The 17,294-nt window shown below is 40.1% G+C and overlaps 1 protein-coding gene across 1 annotated transcript; it reads right to left on the bottom strand.

Annotated features, from left to right (window-relative positions):
- Window positions 1-85: 85 nt before the first annotated feature.
- On the bottom strand, window positions 86-16,364 carry LOC142218473 (vitellogenin-A2-like). Its single transcript, XM_075287224.1, has 35 exons — window positions 16,316-16,364; window positions 15,422-15,439; window positions 14,853-15,004; window positions 14,005-14,256; window positions 12,704-12,868; window positions 12,480-12,628; window positions 12,237-12,387; window positions 11,444-11,601; window positions 11,140-11,299; window positions 10,639-10,764; window positions 10,124-10,342; window positions 9,800-10,023; window positions 9,605-9,702; window positions 8,359-8,483; window positions 8,162-8,263; window positions 7,955-8,074; window positions 7,675-7,864; window positions 6,899-6,992; window positions 6,618-6,803; window positions 5,764-5,911; window positions 5,408-5,627; window positions 5,153-5,325; window positions 4,518-5,069; window positions 4,322-4,369; window positions 3,802-3,912; window positions 3,506-3,718; window positions 3,285-3,427; window positions 2,895-3,033; window positions 2,536-2,671; window positions 2,092-2,278; window positions 1,739-1,833; window positions 1,480-1,577; window positions 987-1,146; window positions 547-699; window positions 86-189 (listed from the first exon to the last, which is right to left on the bottom strand). The coding sequence occupies exons 1-35, from the start codon at window positions 16,353-16,355 to the stop codon at window positions 86-88; spliced, it is 5,409 nt and encodes a 1,802-aa protein (XP_075143325.1). The 5' UTR covers window positions 16,356-16,364.
- Window positions 16,365-17,294: the final 930 nt, after the last annotated feature.

Below are 17,294 nucleotides of genomic sequence, written 5' to 3'. Positions count from 1 at the left end.
TGTTGCTGACGTTGCAGCTTATTCTTCCGTTACTGTTTAGTTTCTAAGTATGGACAAGAAGGGGGCAGGGGCAGCGCCATTAACATTAAGCCGCGCACTTGAGGGACTCACAGGAACAGGAAGTGTGGGCTTCTACTTGTTCTGTGAAGTCTTCAGGCATGTCAATCAGCGACTCTCCTTCTGCCACTTCTGTAGTTGAAAAAGAGAGAGGGTTATAGTCTGGAGTCCATGGAAATAGGGTGGACATTGGCAGGTATGGTGGGGCCAGGATGTATAACTCTTAGCCCATAGCTACTGAAGCTAGCCATACCAAGAACAGCCACTATACAATGTATGGTACTGTGCCTGGTAAGTAGTGAAGCGGCTACAGCGCTCAATATTATAGACCTGCATCACCCCTTTAAGGAGGGTGCATTATACTATAGAAGAGCAAGGGTCCCATATACTGCAGCAGAGCTAGAATCGTACACGACCAAGGATTTAGCAGGATCCTTCACTTGCTGTCAATGGATAGGGATCTTATGTTGCAAATGAAGGATAACTTACCAGCAGATGTGCAGTGGAAGCCAACAGAGACAGGGGTTTTGGCTGATGGGGTGCAACCTTCAGGGCAACGCAGGACTTTGTGAGTGGAATAACATTTGTTTTCCTCCATTTCTGGCTTCTTAGTCTTCACCGTATAGCGATGAAGTTTGCAGACTGTAAAATAAGGAGTCTATGATATAGCACATACAAGGAGTCTAGTGGCCAAAACTTTGACTGCTCTATTCTTTGGGTGGAACTTCCAATATTTTCACTAATGTCATAACATAAAAGAACAGGTCACTGCCCGTCACAAAGCCAACACACTCCTCCCTTATTGCTGTCATGATTTACAATCTTTTGTGTTCTGCTCCTACCCATGGATCCTAATATCTATTGTCCTATTGCAAGGGAATACAGAACTGATTGAGCGTCAACCTACAACAGAACCATCTGTTACTTACGTCCTGAGCAGGTGTCTTCAGCTGGAATCCAAGAATGACCAAAGCTTTCTTCATCCTTTGCTACTGATCCGTCAGGCATCCTGAATTCCATTTCTGTCTCATCATCGTGGCGGCCGCAGATACCACAAGTCTGACCTCTCATCCATACTGCGGTGCGAACCTACAAAGAATACATGCGCATTAGTGGGATATCTGACAATGTGTGGCCTACAAAGCCTTCAAATGTCCGCAATCCTGACAACTAATATATTGTGAGCGTTGCCACGAGTTCTCTGAGATGTAGGAGTCGGATATTGTGATGATCAAAGAGCTTTCATTGGTCATATCACTGGGACTTTGTAAGACTTCAAGTCTGCATTGGTGTCCATCAAGTATTGCACCGAATGGGCTCCATAAGTCTAGTCATTTGACCACCAGTTTCTTCCCCACTTCCACATATGTAGTCGAGGACACCCCATATGACTAAGATATTGGATGTGATTAGTTCCTTTACCTCGCTTGACTTTCCATCATAAAGAAGTTCTTCAATACCAAAGTCTGGTGCAAGTAGGACAATTTTTCCATCTCTCTCTTCAATAAGCACGGATGGTTCTGTAAGAGATATCAGATTTAGATTCCGTCCGTATGCCTTTCCTGCGTCTTTCGATTCTATCTAATTGATACAATGGGGACATTTTCCCCAGTGCTTTCCATTCGATATCATAAATCTTCTAGTTGTACGTTCCTTAGTATGGCCGCACAATCTCACTTACCCTGGCTGGGCTCATATGGAAGTTTCATCTTGGAAATTTCAATGTTATTAACCTTCAGCATGGGCTCTCCTGATCTGCTGTACATGTGAATGTCACTAGGAAAGTGAAGAAAGCAGAAAATAAAGTTTATCATGTTAAAACCTATATATTTTAGATTTGTAATACGCTGTGGATAAATCGTAGAGGTCCCTTAGAAGTGGTTAGGACCCAAGACAGTCCCATAACTTAATACATAATATATGACATAATATAATATGACATAATATAATACATGAATACATATTACAACAGTTATACAAAATGCAGAATATTCGCCACAATTGACATTCTATATCAGACCAGTTTCTACTTACAGTTCTCCCAGTTTAATGTTAATATCTTTGTGTTCTGGATTCTCCAGGGAATTCTTGGCCATGACCAGGAACTTATTTTCTTCAGTACAGTCGTGGGCAAGAACGTGGTAGCAGTGTCCGGGCATTGTGTAGTTGTAGTTAACATCATTGAATGTTGATATCATGTTGTTGGAGACTGAGCAACGTCCTAGGGGCCAAATTGGAGTGATGAAGGGTTAGGATTTTGTGATATATATCTGTCTATCAGCATGACATGGGCCCTAGAGGTGTTGGGTTACTAGGATTGTCCCATAACCTGAAAGGGCCGACCATTGCAGCCATTGCCTGATAAGGCCAAGGCTGGAACAAAGATTGGCCTGCTAGTGGACCACCTGGTCGTCCCATAGGCCCAGACCATGACACCATAATGGATTCCCATGTATGGTCCAGCAAAATTAAACTTACCTCTAAGTCCATCTGCTATTGAGTTGTGAGCATCAGCAAAGACATTCCAGGTTGGGATCTGAATTTCTGAAGGACGTGCATGCCAGGCAGCACTGACGGCAAGAGGGAGAGTCAAACCTTGGTAGTAGACGGATGCCTGCAGAGGAGTGAACAGATATTGATTTAAAGACTCATTAATAAAAAGGATTTGCTTTTATCTAGAGACAGCGCCACTCTTGTTGATAGGCTGTGTTGGGTATTGCAGCTCAGCCCCACTCAACTTTAGTGTGCCTCTCTTTAGTATTCTAGTTCAAGGATGGACAACTGGATAGGTTGGTCTCTCTCGGGTGACAATTCATGGCTAATAACAGGTAGCTTACCTGTGGGACTTTGAGAATAAGGTTCATGGTCCTGGGGTTGGAAAGGGACAGGATGAGCTTAGCTTCTCTTGATGGGTTCCTATGCATGTGTCCTGAGAATCCTAACATGAGGGCAGCTCCGGGAACGTACCAACCGACTCTGAAATGATAGTCCAAATTCATGGCAATTAATCATGATTTCTAGACATTCATCAAGTTACTGAAACAATTAGTCAATTTTTGAGAAAATGTCATATTGTTCCTCAGAGGTGGGGCTTAGTTAAAAAGGTGGAGCTTAGTACTCTATGCCCCACCCCTTTCCCCAAACATCTGACTCTAGCACTGAATATTAACTTTGCAAAGAATAAATACATAGATGGAGAACACAAGAAAAGCTAAATATTTCCTTACGCTTGTCCGACGTATTTCAGTTTAGATGGGATTCTTGGCCAGGCCACTTTTACTCTGAGTGCTGGTTGGTTGCCCCAACGTCCTGTTTCGGCCCAGGCAGAGAGCTTGTATTGTTGACAGTTCTGTCCCCATCTCAGTTCAGCCTAGAAGGTTTATAGTGTTATTAGATGATATCTTGACCTATTGTGAGATGTATAAGTCTGTTCTAAAGCTTTCCTTACCTTGGCTTCATGTTGGCTTTCGACTTCTGCACTGACGCATGCTCTCCAGCGGCTCTCTCCTGAGATGTCCACCACGTAGGCCTGCAGTCTAGGCTTGGATGTGTAATAGTCTCCATACACGATCATCTGATAACCTTGCTTCTTACTGTCAGATCTAACAGCCTGGAGGGTGGCCACCCAGGCAGGAGATTTGTGTTCTCCAAGGAATCTGGCCTGAAAAATAAGATGACATATTATAAGTGGTTATACATAGTATACCTTGTATACCAAAGCTGTATTGCCTCCATCCTACTTACACGTGACTGGGGTCGTTCATCAGATTCGCTGCTGCTGCTGCTACTACTGCTGCTGCTACTAGAGCTGGAGCTGGACTGTGAATCGCGGACACGGCCAGACAAGGTCTTGACCTGTTGAGATAAAGGAGCATGATACCTTTAAGAAGCCGGTAATATTATATGCTTAATACTAAATTGACTACAACAACAAGCATGTATGTCCAGTTCTATAATCACCTAGGGATGACTTGAGTTAAACCTATGACCTAGGACAACCTATTGATAATACATTATAGAATTTTTCCAGTTGCAATGGGACATTACACATTAAAGTTTTCTAAAGCATATTGTATATCGTTTGGTGACTCAAACCTTTGTATACCTATACGGTATTTAGGTATCCTAACCTAGAATAGTATACAAAATCAATAAACTCAATATTAAAACAGCATCGCCTAGTGGTCACTGGCAGTACTGAAATTTTTCTTTTATTTTCACTCTAATTTTCAAGCTCATGACCCAGCTTTCAATGTGTACTCACCTGTTTAGAAGGTTTCTTAAATCGCAGGGCAAAGATGTCGTGATCCTCCTAGTAAGACAACAAAGGACACAGGTATAAATTAATCTGGTTTTTTTTTGCCCCCAGAAACAGCGTCTGTTCTTGGCCTGGTATTGCAGATTAGTCCTAGCTGCAATACCAGGCTCAGTCTATACACAGATATGGCATTGGAAAGTACCTGTTCATTATCAGCATCAATGGCGTAGTGACCGTGGCTTTGCTGTCTGCGGCTTTGCTGTTTGCGGCTTTGCTGTTTGTTGCTTTGCTGTCCGTGATGAGAGATTTGCTGGTGTTTGCCATGCTTTTGCTCACTTGAGCTGCTGCTGCTGCTGCTACTGCTGTCGCTGCTGTCACTGCTGCTGCTGCTGCTACTGCTGCTCTGTTGGTGTTTATGGCCTGGTTTTCTGTTGCTGTCGCTGCTGCTGCTGCTACTGCTGCTGTCGCTGCTGTCACTGCTGCTGCTGCTGCTGCTGCTGCTACTGCTGCTGCTGCTGCTCTTTGGACGGCGCTTGTCACCTTTGTGTTGCTGTTGTCTCTCCCATGAGTTTTTAGGTCTTCCCTTTTGTTGTTGGCGGCGTCGTTTTTCGTCCTGTTCGCTGCTGGATGAGCTGCTGCTGCTTGGATCTTTCTTCTTACGCCTTGCATCATCATCATCGTCGTCGTCATCGTCGTCATCGTCATCATGTGTCTTTTTCGCCCATTTCCGTGAATGTAAGCTCTGATTTCTGGCCTGTAACATCATATCATACGTCATGAGAACCATCAAGGTGCTTGGGAAGGAGCAACACCCTATACCCAATTGAACTAAATTACCTTGAACTCCTCATCAATTCCAAGGATGGTCCTCAGCCTCCTCTGAACTTCAGATTCCTCAAGATGTCCATCTTTTTGTAGGTCGCCAAGAGAAACTATTTTTGAGGCTGCTTTGGGTCCAGCGGTTATTTCCAGTTGCAGTTTTTCGATGGTTACTTCTTTGTCAGATGTTGCTGTAGAGATAGAAAGAATGGAGGTTACTCAACCAGGAACCTTGAGATGAGTCTAAAGTGGGTGGGAGAGGAGGCCACTTACTTGGTTTCACTGTGAATTTTGCCTCATGTTCTCCGATGAGCTTGTAAAACTTGGTAGCCCTGCGTGCTTTAGCAGTATTAGATTTATGTTGTGCACAGACTTGGATTTTAAGTTTGGAAATCCTGAAGCAGATGTGGAGGAGCTCGGAAGGAGAATACTCATGTTGTCCTGTCTCTCCAGGGTAAGCGTACTTCTTGGGAATGATTTCTGAAGATCCTTCCTGAAAAGAATAAGATAGTATTGTTGACTATTTTTGGATTTTCTGGTTTTAATTGTCCAAATCACTATCTATGGATATGCAGTCAACATACTACTGCCATAATGGATCCTCAGTAGGATCTTAATCTGTTTCCTACCATCATGCTAGCTTCTTCTGCCGAAGCCTTGTCAGACTTTTCAAAGTGTTTCTGCAGAATGCTCTGTTCCACTCCCTTAGGGACGATGGGTGACTTCTTCACGGAATCCAACTCTTCCAAATTTCTGGACACGACAAATACCTGAGTTCTGTTTAAGAAAAGATGAATATGTTGGATAAGATGTTACGTAACCCGTTACTTTCCTCCTTTTTCTACCAAGTATGTATGGATATGTTGAACCAAGTGTCCACTTTTATTGTGGTTCTCCAGTTTGGAAAACCCATTGGATGAATTCTCAGTTGGGGGATCTTCTGTTCGGGATTCTCACCTATGGCCTAAATGATGATCGGTAGCAGAGAGTGTGTCTGACTCTCTGGAGAGAACTGATTGAGAACTGTGTCATGGTCAATTTTTCCAGGGAAACTGAACACAGCCATTTTCTCAAACATATTACAGCTGATCATTTGGGGATACTTTGTGACCTACATATTGTCACTTCTCGACAGGAAGCTTCTAAGGAGTACGGATTGTCCACAGTTCAGAACCCCATTTAAGGGGGATTCCACATTCAGAGCTCTTAATGGTTTACCAGACTGGAAAGCATCTATTGCTTTGGAGGACCAGGCATATGCATGCAATATATAGCTTTCAAAGGGAATTGTGTAATACTTTAGCTCTCCTGTAGTAGTGCTGTAGAGAAATTGAGAATTTGCTGCCAACAGATTACAGCTGATCTTCGGAGGTGCCCACATCAGGGAAGAACAAATTAACTTCTACTATAGTTATATATATATAGAACACTGCAATGTCAAAATCTCCATTTTTTTTTTTACGATGAATCCCCTGAACATTACCTTGCGGTTAACAAGTCATTTTCTTGCAGGACTGGTTCGGTTTCTATCTTGAAATTCTTCTCTTTAGCATTGATCTTTAAGTTGAATTTTGCTGGGGTGACGGCCTTGACCTTTGCATGAAATTCAATTCCGGACTGTACTAAGTGTGTGTTGACTCCCATGCTTGCTATGGAGTGCACTGCAATGCTAAAAATACAATGGACAGTGGTCAATTATTTCCAAATATTTTGGAATATTTTATAATTCAGCAATAATACACAGTAATATCTAAGTCTTCTAACCTGGGGGTTACATCGGAACGCAGTTGGATAGTGGATTGCAAAAGTTGAGTAATACTCAGGTCACTTGATGGTGTTGGGTTGGCTTTCATCTCAACTGAAAAATATAATGCAATATTATTTCAGAATAAAAAAGTTGAAAGGCAGAATTATTGATAGTGATCGGAGTAGGAGCTTGGTTTAATACTATTAAATTCTTAAATGATCAGTGAAGCCTAGGGAAGAATCCACCAATGGAGTCCAAGGATCCAAACAAGGATCCTAGGGTTCGAAACATGGATTCTATGGCTCCAAACATGGATTCTATGGTTCCAAACATGGATTCTAGGATTCCAAACAAGGATCCTAGGGTTCCAAACAAGGATCCTAGGGTTCCAAACAAGGATCCTAGGGTTCCAAACAAGGATTCTAGGGTTCCTTGGATCCTGGTCTGGGGTTCCACAAACAACCACAACATTTGGCATAAAGCTGTCACTTTTACAGTAGACATCTTGGTATTTGTAAGAGCTTTGAGAATACCTTGGATGTTACGGAAAACAGATACTTGGAACATTGACCAATATAAGCCTAATCTTCTATATGAAGCACAAATGAAGATCTTAGACAAGACCCAGGTCTTTGGAAAAAATAATTTTATATGAAAAAGTTGAAAAGAAGACAAGCAGCACCAAGATGAATGAAACTGAAGACTCGAAGAGGAAAAGTAACCCTTTGGGATAGAGTCACTAGTTGACTTGATGGTGCTTAGTAATACGATCTAATAAATCTTAATGTCTTACGGTTAACTGCAGCATTGGCAACAGCAGCGGAGTGGAATCCCAGCTCAAGAGGAAATCCCATGGAAGTGGGGGTGATGTATCTCAATTCAGCCAACAGAAGAGGTTGTACCCATTGTTCTGCAAGTCCATTAAGAAGTTTCTGGATGGTTTTCTTTATCATAGGATGCTGAGAAGTTGGTTCTGTCAGTAACTAAAAACATTGCAGATAAAAAAATGTTAAAAAAACATGGAATATAGGAAATCGTACGGGTATATGGCAGGTGTTTATAAGCGACCTTACCCTTAAAACATTTTGGATGGTTTCCTTGGTGGCCACATCGTAGCTGACTTCCTGACCAAGTACCCTAGCATAACCTGCGACGAGAGGCTGATCGGAGCGAACACTCTTAAATCCAGTCAGCTAAAAAATAAACAATTAAAATATTAGCAAATTCTTTATTTATTGCACACAATTATCCCTTAAGACAAGACGAAAGCGAAAACTCACAGATTTGATAATCTTGACCATGGATTTCCGTAGGGAGAACTGATTAAATTGAATGTTCTGTTTCCTAAGGACTTGCTGGAGACCTTCGGTCCATACACCAAACTGAAATGAGGAGTAAATCATATCCATGTAAAACTGATAAGAATATAATGTATTCCGAAATATCATGTAACAAATGTTGAATCTTTTTGAGTTACCTCAATCAGTTCTGTGCTTGCACCAGCTATGTATCCACGGAGTTTGACACGCATGACTGATGGCAGTGTGGTGAAAGGATCGTTCAAAATAATAACTTTGGCAGTGACTCCAGACATCAGAGGATCTACAGAATATAATGTCAATATAAGAATAGAAGTGCAGAACGTAAGAAATATAATGAGACAGATAGCAAATATTATATTTCTCCATATCTGGAAGCCTCATCTTCTACTCAACAGATATAGCAAAAACATTTTAGATCCAAAATGTTCTTCTACGGTTGTGGACCTCCCATAAAAGGGAGCCTGTATATCTTATAAGGGAATCGAAATTCCATCAATCCATCCATGTGTACACAGACATGTCATGAACAAGTCGTCATGGTGGTCTGGGCCCAAATAGAGAAGGAACGGGAAATGTAAATGCTGCCAAAATTGTGCCGGGGGCCCAAAAAGTCATATAAGGCCCTGGCGCCTGAGAAGACCCAATGACACTACTACCACATATGAAGATGCTAGGGAGCCTATATATCTTATAAGGGAATTGAAAATCCATCAATCCATCCATGTGTACACAGACATGTCATGAACAAGTCGTCATGGTGGTCTGGGCCCAAATAGAGAAGGAACGGGAAATGTAAATGCTGCCAAAATTGTGTCGGGGGGCCCAAGCAGTCATATGAGGCCCTGTCGTCTGAGAGGACCCAATGAAGATGCCTGGGAGCCTGTATATCTTATAAGAAAATCCATCATTGTTTACATGGATGTTGCAAAAAAGTCATCATGGTGGTCAGGAAGGAAAGGGAAATGTAAATGCTGCCAAAATTTTCTATGTAGATTGTGAGCCCCATATAGGTTTCACAATGTACTTTTTTTCCCCTATCAGTATGTCTTTGGAGTATGGGAGGAAATCCACGCAAACACGGGGAGAACATACAAACTCCTTCCAGATGTTGTTCCTGACAGGATTCGAACCCAGGACTCCAGCACTACAAGGCTGCAGTACCAACCACTGAGCCACCGTGTTGCCCCTTAAATGCTGCCAAAAATTTTCAGGGGGCCCAATAAGTCACACGAGGCTCTGAACCCTGAGTGGACCCAAAGGCACTTGCTACCAGTAATATAAAAGACACATGGTAAAGGGCAAACCCCATAAGAGATTGTGTATTGCTTCCCAAAAACTTCAGGTGACGCTTCTGCACTCTTAAAGTTACTTGTGCTCAACTTTTGTAGAATTGTGACTTACAATTGAATGTGTCGAGATTGAACACTTTGCTGTAGCGCATGCTCAGTTTATCAAGCTGTGGGTTCAGCATCTTGACGGCGATGTTGCAAGCGGCGTTCCTAAAGTAATACAAACGTTATTTTAGGAATATGGAGGCAAAATACGAGAGAAACTTACAGTCTCTGTTTTGGATCAAAGTAAGACTTCCACACTTACACCTCATGGAATTCTGGGACTGAAGCTTTGGTCAAGGATTTCATGTAAGAGTAGACAAAACTAGCCAATTGCAGGTTGGCTTTAGCCTCCTTCTTTATGGCCTGGGCCATGGTGATCACAGTGGCGGCAGGTGGTCTAGATTCTAAGAGAAGTGAGGCAGCAATCATGCGGACTTCAGTACGGACACGACGGTCCATTAGGATCTCAAGTGCAATTTCCTGAACCTAAATGGAAAGAATATGTTCATGAATGGTTGTCACGTACAGTGTAACACTACATAAGGCCTTGTGTTTTAAGTGAAGGATCCTATTAAAAATCACTTACTCTCTTGGGGTCTTCCTTGGCTATGTTTCTGAGGGACATCACAGCAATACCTTGGGCTCTGACTGGCAGCAGGGAGGCGCTAGCAGAAAATCCTGGCAGGAATTTCATGAGACGCTTGATACTTGCAACTTGTCCAGCGTTACCCAAAGCCTTGCATGCTAGGATGATATCTTCAGTATGAGCCTTGTTGGCGGCTTCGGCAGCAAAATCATGGAGGAGCTACAACATGGAAAAAGTGACACGTTCCACATCAGAACTTTGTAAAGCAGTGACAACATGGCAACCAACCAGAAGTTGTCCTTCAATACTTAATGTAAACTAGGTTTATCATAGGTCACCCATCATTGGTTGGTTCAAGGTGGGTTGGTTCAGTCACCCCGAACCAACCCATCCCAACCAATGATTGGTGACTTATGATAAACCTATTTGCTTATACGTTGTATCTATCTGTCAGATTTCTTGGTATATTCCACCTTGGAACAAAACCTGTTGACTAACCTAAAATTATTACTCACCTGAAGTACTGAATCTGGACATACTGCCATGTTTGCACAGTATTTGTTGACCAGTGTACCATAGGATAACATGGCTACCTTGCGCAGTACTGGGTTGTTCTGGACTCTGGAATCTTCCACCAGATCCTGATATGCAAAACAAATAATGATACAATTTATGAGATGGAAAACATTAAAAATACAATTTTTGTAAGTGAATCTTTGGAGACTCTTGTCTTGTGCTTTTTTTATATTGGAGGTGATGATTTTGGCCGTGTACCTTTAAAGTGGCTGCACAGGACTAGAAAGCATTGCTGCCTTCCTCCAAACACAGTGCCACGTGTGTTCAGTGGCTGTGTGTGGTATTGCAGCTCGGCTTTGGCTACTATAAACTATGGTAGTATAACTATGACTTAATGTTTATGATGAAAGGACGTGATACCAAACACATAGAGCAAATATTAGCAATGCTGATGTATTGAAGGGACGTATATACATATACAAAGAGGACAGAAGACTCACAGCTGCATTCTGAAGAGCATTTTGGCTGGGACGGGTGCGGTGCATGGCAAGAACGATAGACATGGCTGCTTCCTGGGTGCTCTGGTTTGGAATATTGCGCTTGATGATCTTAAGAGCCTCGGCTGAACCAATGACAGGGATTGCTTTTGTCAACCATTGCCTGGAAATATAATTATCATATTTGAGCAAACAGCAGTCAATAGAAAAACTAATACAGGGGTGTAAAAGAAACTGATTTAAAAACCCATAAATTTTATCTTAAGTCTAAGAAGCATTTGATCTCCACGGGCCCTCCCCCGCTTACTTGTACAGAGGTCTGTCGGCATGCTGCTTAAGGATGGCCTGGACACTATCAGGGTCGGAGTCTCTCAGGAGCTGGACCAATTGCATGAATTTAGCGGGAGCGTCAGTCTGTACCTCTTGCTGGTTGTTCTGTACCAGGCGCTGCAGAGTATCTGAGATCTGCAAAATTATGAGCAGGAAAAATTGTTATGACTAGTGTTATGTTACAGTATGTATGATGACATGGAGGAGCATGTCCTAGATGTCTGACAGCTATGCTTCCCAACCTCCCATACATACTGTATACATACTCGGCTTAGTGGAGCATGCCAGTGCTCTCAATGGGGAGAGGGTCGTAAGCCACTAGAACACGCTTGTAGCAGTTTTTCCATCTTTCCTCCACCATGGCAACACCAAACACATTAGCTTGCCATTCCCTCCAAAATTGTTATGTTTAGCGACATTTATGTAATATGTAAACTTCAAGATGTCTGGCAAGCCCAATAACATCCATCATCTGATATGCACTGTCACCCTCAGCATTTAGTGTTATGTTCAACCAAATCTGTTCAGCTATTCCAAAGATATAAGCCCTTTTAGTGTTGATTCAGATTAGGATCTACCATTACCCATGACTGTAAATGTTAGCTGTTGAATCTAGATCTAGGAATTAGTCTCATGAGTGACGCTTTGTCAACCGCTTCACATGTAACTCTAGGTCCATAGTCCTAACACATATGACACCCTGTTCACAGACTCAGGTCAACATGAACACTGTGATTCTAGGTTCTTTGCCCTGGAGTTTTGCACTTTACCTGAGACTCTAAGTCCTTGGTCTTCAGCAAGTGAATTGGCATCTGGAAAATTTCAGAGCCAAATTTGTATTTCAATCCTCCGCGGTTTTCAAGTTGCATGCGTGGCTCATTCACTCTGCTGGACTTGACCTCTTTCAAGGTGAGGACTTGTCTGGAAAGAATAGAAAACATTTTCTCGATTGCATGATTGGTCTAGTTATTCTATAAGAATCTAATCCTAACATGTTGTAGTATATGCTTTACCTGACGTCTGTTAGAGCTGCTCCACCAAGTTCATAGAAAGGAGCGTACTGGAAGACTTCCTTGGCCTTAACCTCCTCAATGATGGATTCATGGCCCTTACTCCTTATTCTGTATGTGACTGTCAGCATTCCACGCAAGTGCTTGGATTTCTACAGACAGTAGGAGTAAATGAGTATCCAGAATTTGCAAACCTTAAAGGACATTGAGTTGAAGATCACACATACCTGTTGGCATGCTCTGCAAGGTTCTAAGGCGACCATTCCGAGTCTCTTTACTGCACGATCCTCACACTTTTCAAGGTCCCGGGATTTGATAACAATGATGGAATTGGATTTCTGGTCATCTTCTTGGATAACATATCTTGTTGGACACTTTCCAGAGATACAGTCCTGTATAAAGAAATCAAGAATTTTGTGAATAATCCTATAGTTGATATGGGGAGAAGGTAGACTGTAGGTTGACATTATGGGCCCAAGAAGTTACGATGCTTAGAGATGAGTATATGTCATGATTAGATCATGATCTCCAATGTTTCTTTTAGGGGCCGGACAAAGGTTGGTGTGGGCTTGAGGAACCCCAACCACCTAGTGCTCACTGGGCCATCTATAGCATACACATATAGCAGAGGAGACCATGTATACCCATGGTCCTCTCCACTAAAGTCTAAAAAGACAGTCAAGCTAGTGACTATGTTGGAGTTCTACACGTATATGGCCATCACTTCTTGGCCATATAGGATCACCAAGCAATAAGTTGGGGGTAGATGGGCGATGATGACCCCAATTGGTAGACTTGCTCATCCTAAAAGCTTATGTGATAACATATAATCCACTAGTCTACTCGCCTTTATATTGGAGGAGCATTTATATCGATTTTTACATATCTAACATTCTAAATTAACCCAGATATTTTTTTCTGACACTTTCTTCAGTACTATGCCTCCAAGAGAAGACAACGTTTGGAGAGCAGAATCTTTCGTATCATATATGCTCTTCTAAGAATTCTGGTGAAAGAATATGGAACTTTCTCTATCGCCAACTTTTGGGAGGAAGCTCCCTATAGATCAATGCTTGGTTTTCAAGAAACCTAAGTGACCTGATCTGGGATCAAAGCCAAACCAGAATATCTCCTCCAAAAAGAAAGATCCATATGTAGACAGGGTTTCTTTGTCCCAAACAGGGTGAAGCAGAGTACTGTCTGGTTGGGTGAGGGGATAGATAAATGGTCCTTGACTTTTTTATGCCATTAAATACTCTAGACTAGCTTGAATGAATCTCCAGTTTGGAAGATGATGCAAAAATTCACATTTAACTTCTACGTAGAATTTTGAGTATCTTTTTCAATACTTCACTATACGTATTTTGCACCAAAACTTGAGCTACTTCAATAAAGAAAAATTTACTCAAAAATGGTACAAGAACATCATTAAAATATTCAATATAAAATGATATTCATTGTGAAAATCCATTTATATACTATGTATATAGGACAGAGGAAAGCCGAATAAAGGATAAACCGCACCAACCTCTTGTAAGTCATAAACACTCTGGGACTTTTTGACGTGAGCTTGCAACAGATTGAGAACTCCTCGGATGATGTTGACCACGGTACTGGAGACACCCTCAGCAGCGAACACATTCCCAACTCGGCCATCATGGTATTCAAACTTAAAGGGATGTTTGATCTGTTCTGCGATGGCTTGGGTCAGTTTTGAGGACCGAGTGAAGGGATCTCTTGGCCACTGACCATGATATTCCTTGATGTCAACTTTTTGAACCTGTATGGAAACCATGATTAAGTACAAGTACAAGAGGCAGATGATACACATTGATACAAATAAGTAGCCTAGGAGCTGTAAAAGCTCATATTTCATATATTAGCTGACCTAGTATTCCTTTAAAGGTGTTTTCCAGGATTGTAATATTGATGACCTATCCTTAGGCTAGGTCATCAATATTAAATTGGTGGGGTCTGATGCCTGGGACCTCCACCAATCACGTGGTTGAAGAGACTGAGCGAGAACTGAATAACAAGCACAGCGCCATACATTGCATAGTGGCTGTGCTTGGTATTGCATCTCAGAGGCCTATTGCCTTGAATGGGACTGAATTGTGATATTTAACTCCTGATAAACCACTTTGGCGGCATCAGGAAAGGGTTGGGCCTAGTCTACTACAAATAAATCATACATAGAGCCACAACTAGAACCCATTTCTTCCCTATCTTCAGGATGCCAATCTTCCTCCAAAAGGAAAATGAAATATTTGACATTGACCATCTGTAGAGCTAGTTTGCATATTGTGCCATGTAGCATTGCTCCAGTGAGTCTGGATCTCTTCAATAAAAACCATTATCCCCCCCCCCCCAAGTTACCGTCAGGATGAATGTTCTCTGAGCAAAGCCGCTGATCTCAGCCTCGAGGGCCAACTTCAGTCCAGCCTTTGTAAAGCCATTATCTGGTAAACCGTTCACAATTATTCCTTCATAGTTGTACACATAGGTCTTGGTTGGATTTAGAAGTTGTTCTGAAAATACAAGACAGAATTTATTTGTTTTTTTAATTTTGTAAAATTTTAATTTATTGATATTTTTATCAACAAGGACACATGGCAATAACTTCATAGTAAGTAGATATTCTTAAAGGGTATATATATACTGCAACCCATTTAAAGGGAAGTGTAATTCTTCATTTCACCTGTGGAGGCACTATAAGGAAATGAAACACTTATTGTTCACACTTCACAGCCCCACATCAGGACACAATTTGACCATCTGTCAAGAGGAGATCCTTAAGGGATAGTACAAAATGCACTGTAGTTATAATACCAATTTGGAGATTTTTTTTTTGCTTACAAGCCACCATTCTAATTTTGTATCAAAATATTTTAAAATAGAAAAAAAGGACAAAAAAATTCTAAAAATATAAATGAGAAAATACTTACCGTTTTGTGAATCACTACCTGTAAAATTGAGGAAAAAAAGAATAATATTACACGAGGCAAATAATACAATTATATGGTATAGATTATACGCAATAGATAAAGGCTATCAATGTCAAATAAATTCTAAATTTATACTTAATTTAAAAAGAAACATTTTTACAATTAAATTAGCTAAAAAATAAAAGGAAATGTTTAATTCAATGTCAAATAAATTTTACATTTATATTTAAATTAAAAAGAAACGCTTTAAAAATTAAACTAGCTAAAAAAAATTGAAATTTAAAATTTCAAATTAAATTATCTAAAAAAATAAAAGGAAATTTAATTCAATGTCAAATAAATTCTACATTTCTATTTAAATTAAAAAGAAAAATGTATACAATTAAATTAGCTTTAAAATTTTTTTAGCTTAGCTTAGAAAAAAAGGAAATTTAATGTTTAATTCAATGTCAAATAAATTTTACATTTATATTTAAATTAAAAAGAAACGTTTTAAAAATTATATTAGCTAAAAAAAATTAAATTTAAAATTTGAAATTAAATTAGCTAAAAAAAATTTAAAAAATAAAAGGAAATTTAATGTTTAATTCAATGTCAAATAAATTCTACATTTATATTTAAATTAAAAAGAAATGTTTTAAAAATTAAATTAGCTAAAAAAATTTAAATTTAAAATGTAAAATTAAATTAGCTCAAAAATAAATAAATAAAAGGAAATTTAATTCAATGTCAAATAAATTCTACATTTTTCTTTATATTAAAAAGAAAAATGTATACAATTAAATTAGCTTTAAAATTTTTTTTTAAATTAAATTAGCTAGAAATATAAAAATAAAAGTAAAAAGTAAATGTAATGTATAAGTCAGAGCTAAGAGCTGGTGTGCTGTCACTCACTCGCTAGTGCGAGCAGTAGTGCTAGGATGATTCCCCTCATGATGATGGTGAATACCAAACCTCTAACAGCCCGGGGTATTTATACCCAAATATTCTGGGAGACGTCATCCTGGAAACCATCATTGCTGGTCAATAATCAACTTTTTTCCAATGATTCCAACTTTGTTTACAAGCAGAGATTTATAATGATAGAATATAGAAGTTCGACACCAAGGATCAAATTTATATCTCAACAGAAGAGAAATGAGACATTATATCAATTGTAATAAGATCCGAATTCAAGTTTTTATTGTATAATTTTTATTATTTGGGGATTTTTTGCGTTTCAGTTGGATGGAAATGTAGGTGGTTAATGATTGGGCAGGTCATGATAACTTTGTTTGCTCGTGGTCACAGTGACAGAATACGTTGCGTCTCGCTGATAAGAAATTTCAGATTATTTGGACAAAATTGATGCCAAAATAATTTGAACGTTTCTTACTTCTGTGTCGGGAAGCAGCCATATTGTATTATGGACCTAATACTAATATATTTTATTTATATAGCGCTAACATATTCCGTAGTGCTGTACAATTTGTAGGGTTCAAGTACAAACAAAAAAGAGACATTGCAAAGGAATAGTCAATTCACACAATGGGACTGAGAGCCATGCTCGCAAGAGCTTACAATCTATGATCTAATGAGAATGTAATATATCAAACTATTAGAATTCTGGTATCAATAAAGGCCGTAACTTGCATTGTGGCTTAAGCCATATTCACACATCCACAATTTATGACACATATACCCATTCATTACAATATATTGCATCTGTTTTTATGACAAACTGTGAGGCCCAGTTCACATCTGTGTTCTGGGGACCTCCGCATGGAAACCTAATCTACATAACAAAGCAGTTACCTAAAGAAACCCGTGGACCCCATAGACTATAATGGGGTCCGTGTGGTTTCCGCACAAAAAATGCGGAGAGAAAGAGACT

The sequence above is a fragment of the Leptodactylus fuscus genome, chromosome 9 (genome assembly GCF_031893055.1).
Source record: "Leptodactylus fuscus isolate aLepFus1 chromosome 9, aLepFus1.hap2, whole genome shotgun sequence".
In the NCBI taxonomy this organism is placed as follows: domain Eukaryota; kingdom Metazoa; phylum Chordata; class Amphibia; order Anura; family Leptodactylidae; genus Leptodactylus; species Leptodactylus fuscus.
The sequence above is the reverse complement of the archived record's forward strand: the minus strand, read 5'-3'. Positions and strand labels throughout refer to the sequence as shown.

Bases quoted from the DNA above. Each gene is read 5' to 3' on its own strand.
- LOC142218473 (XM_075287224.1), bottom strand. From the start codon at position 16,355: ATGAGGGGAATCATCCTAGCACTACTGCTCGCACTAGCGA. The intron at 10,024-10,123 runs GTAAGTGATTTT...CTTTCCATTTAG, and splicing joins CCAAGGAAGACCCCAAGAGA to GTTCAGGAAATTGCACTTGA. The intron at 2,672-2,894 runs GTAAGCTACCTG...ACTCCTCTGCAG, and splicing joins TTATTCTCAAAGTCCCACAG to GCATCCGTCTACTACCAAGG.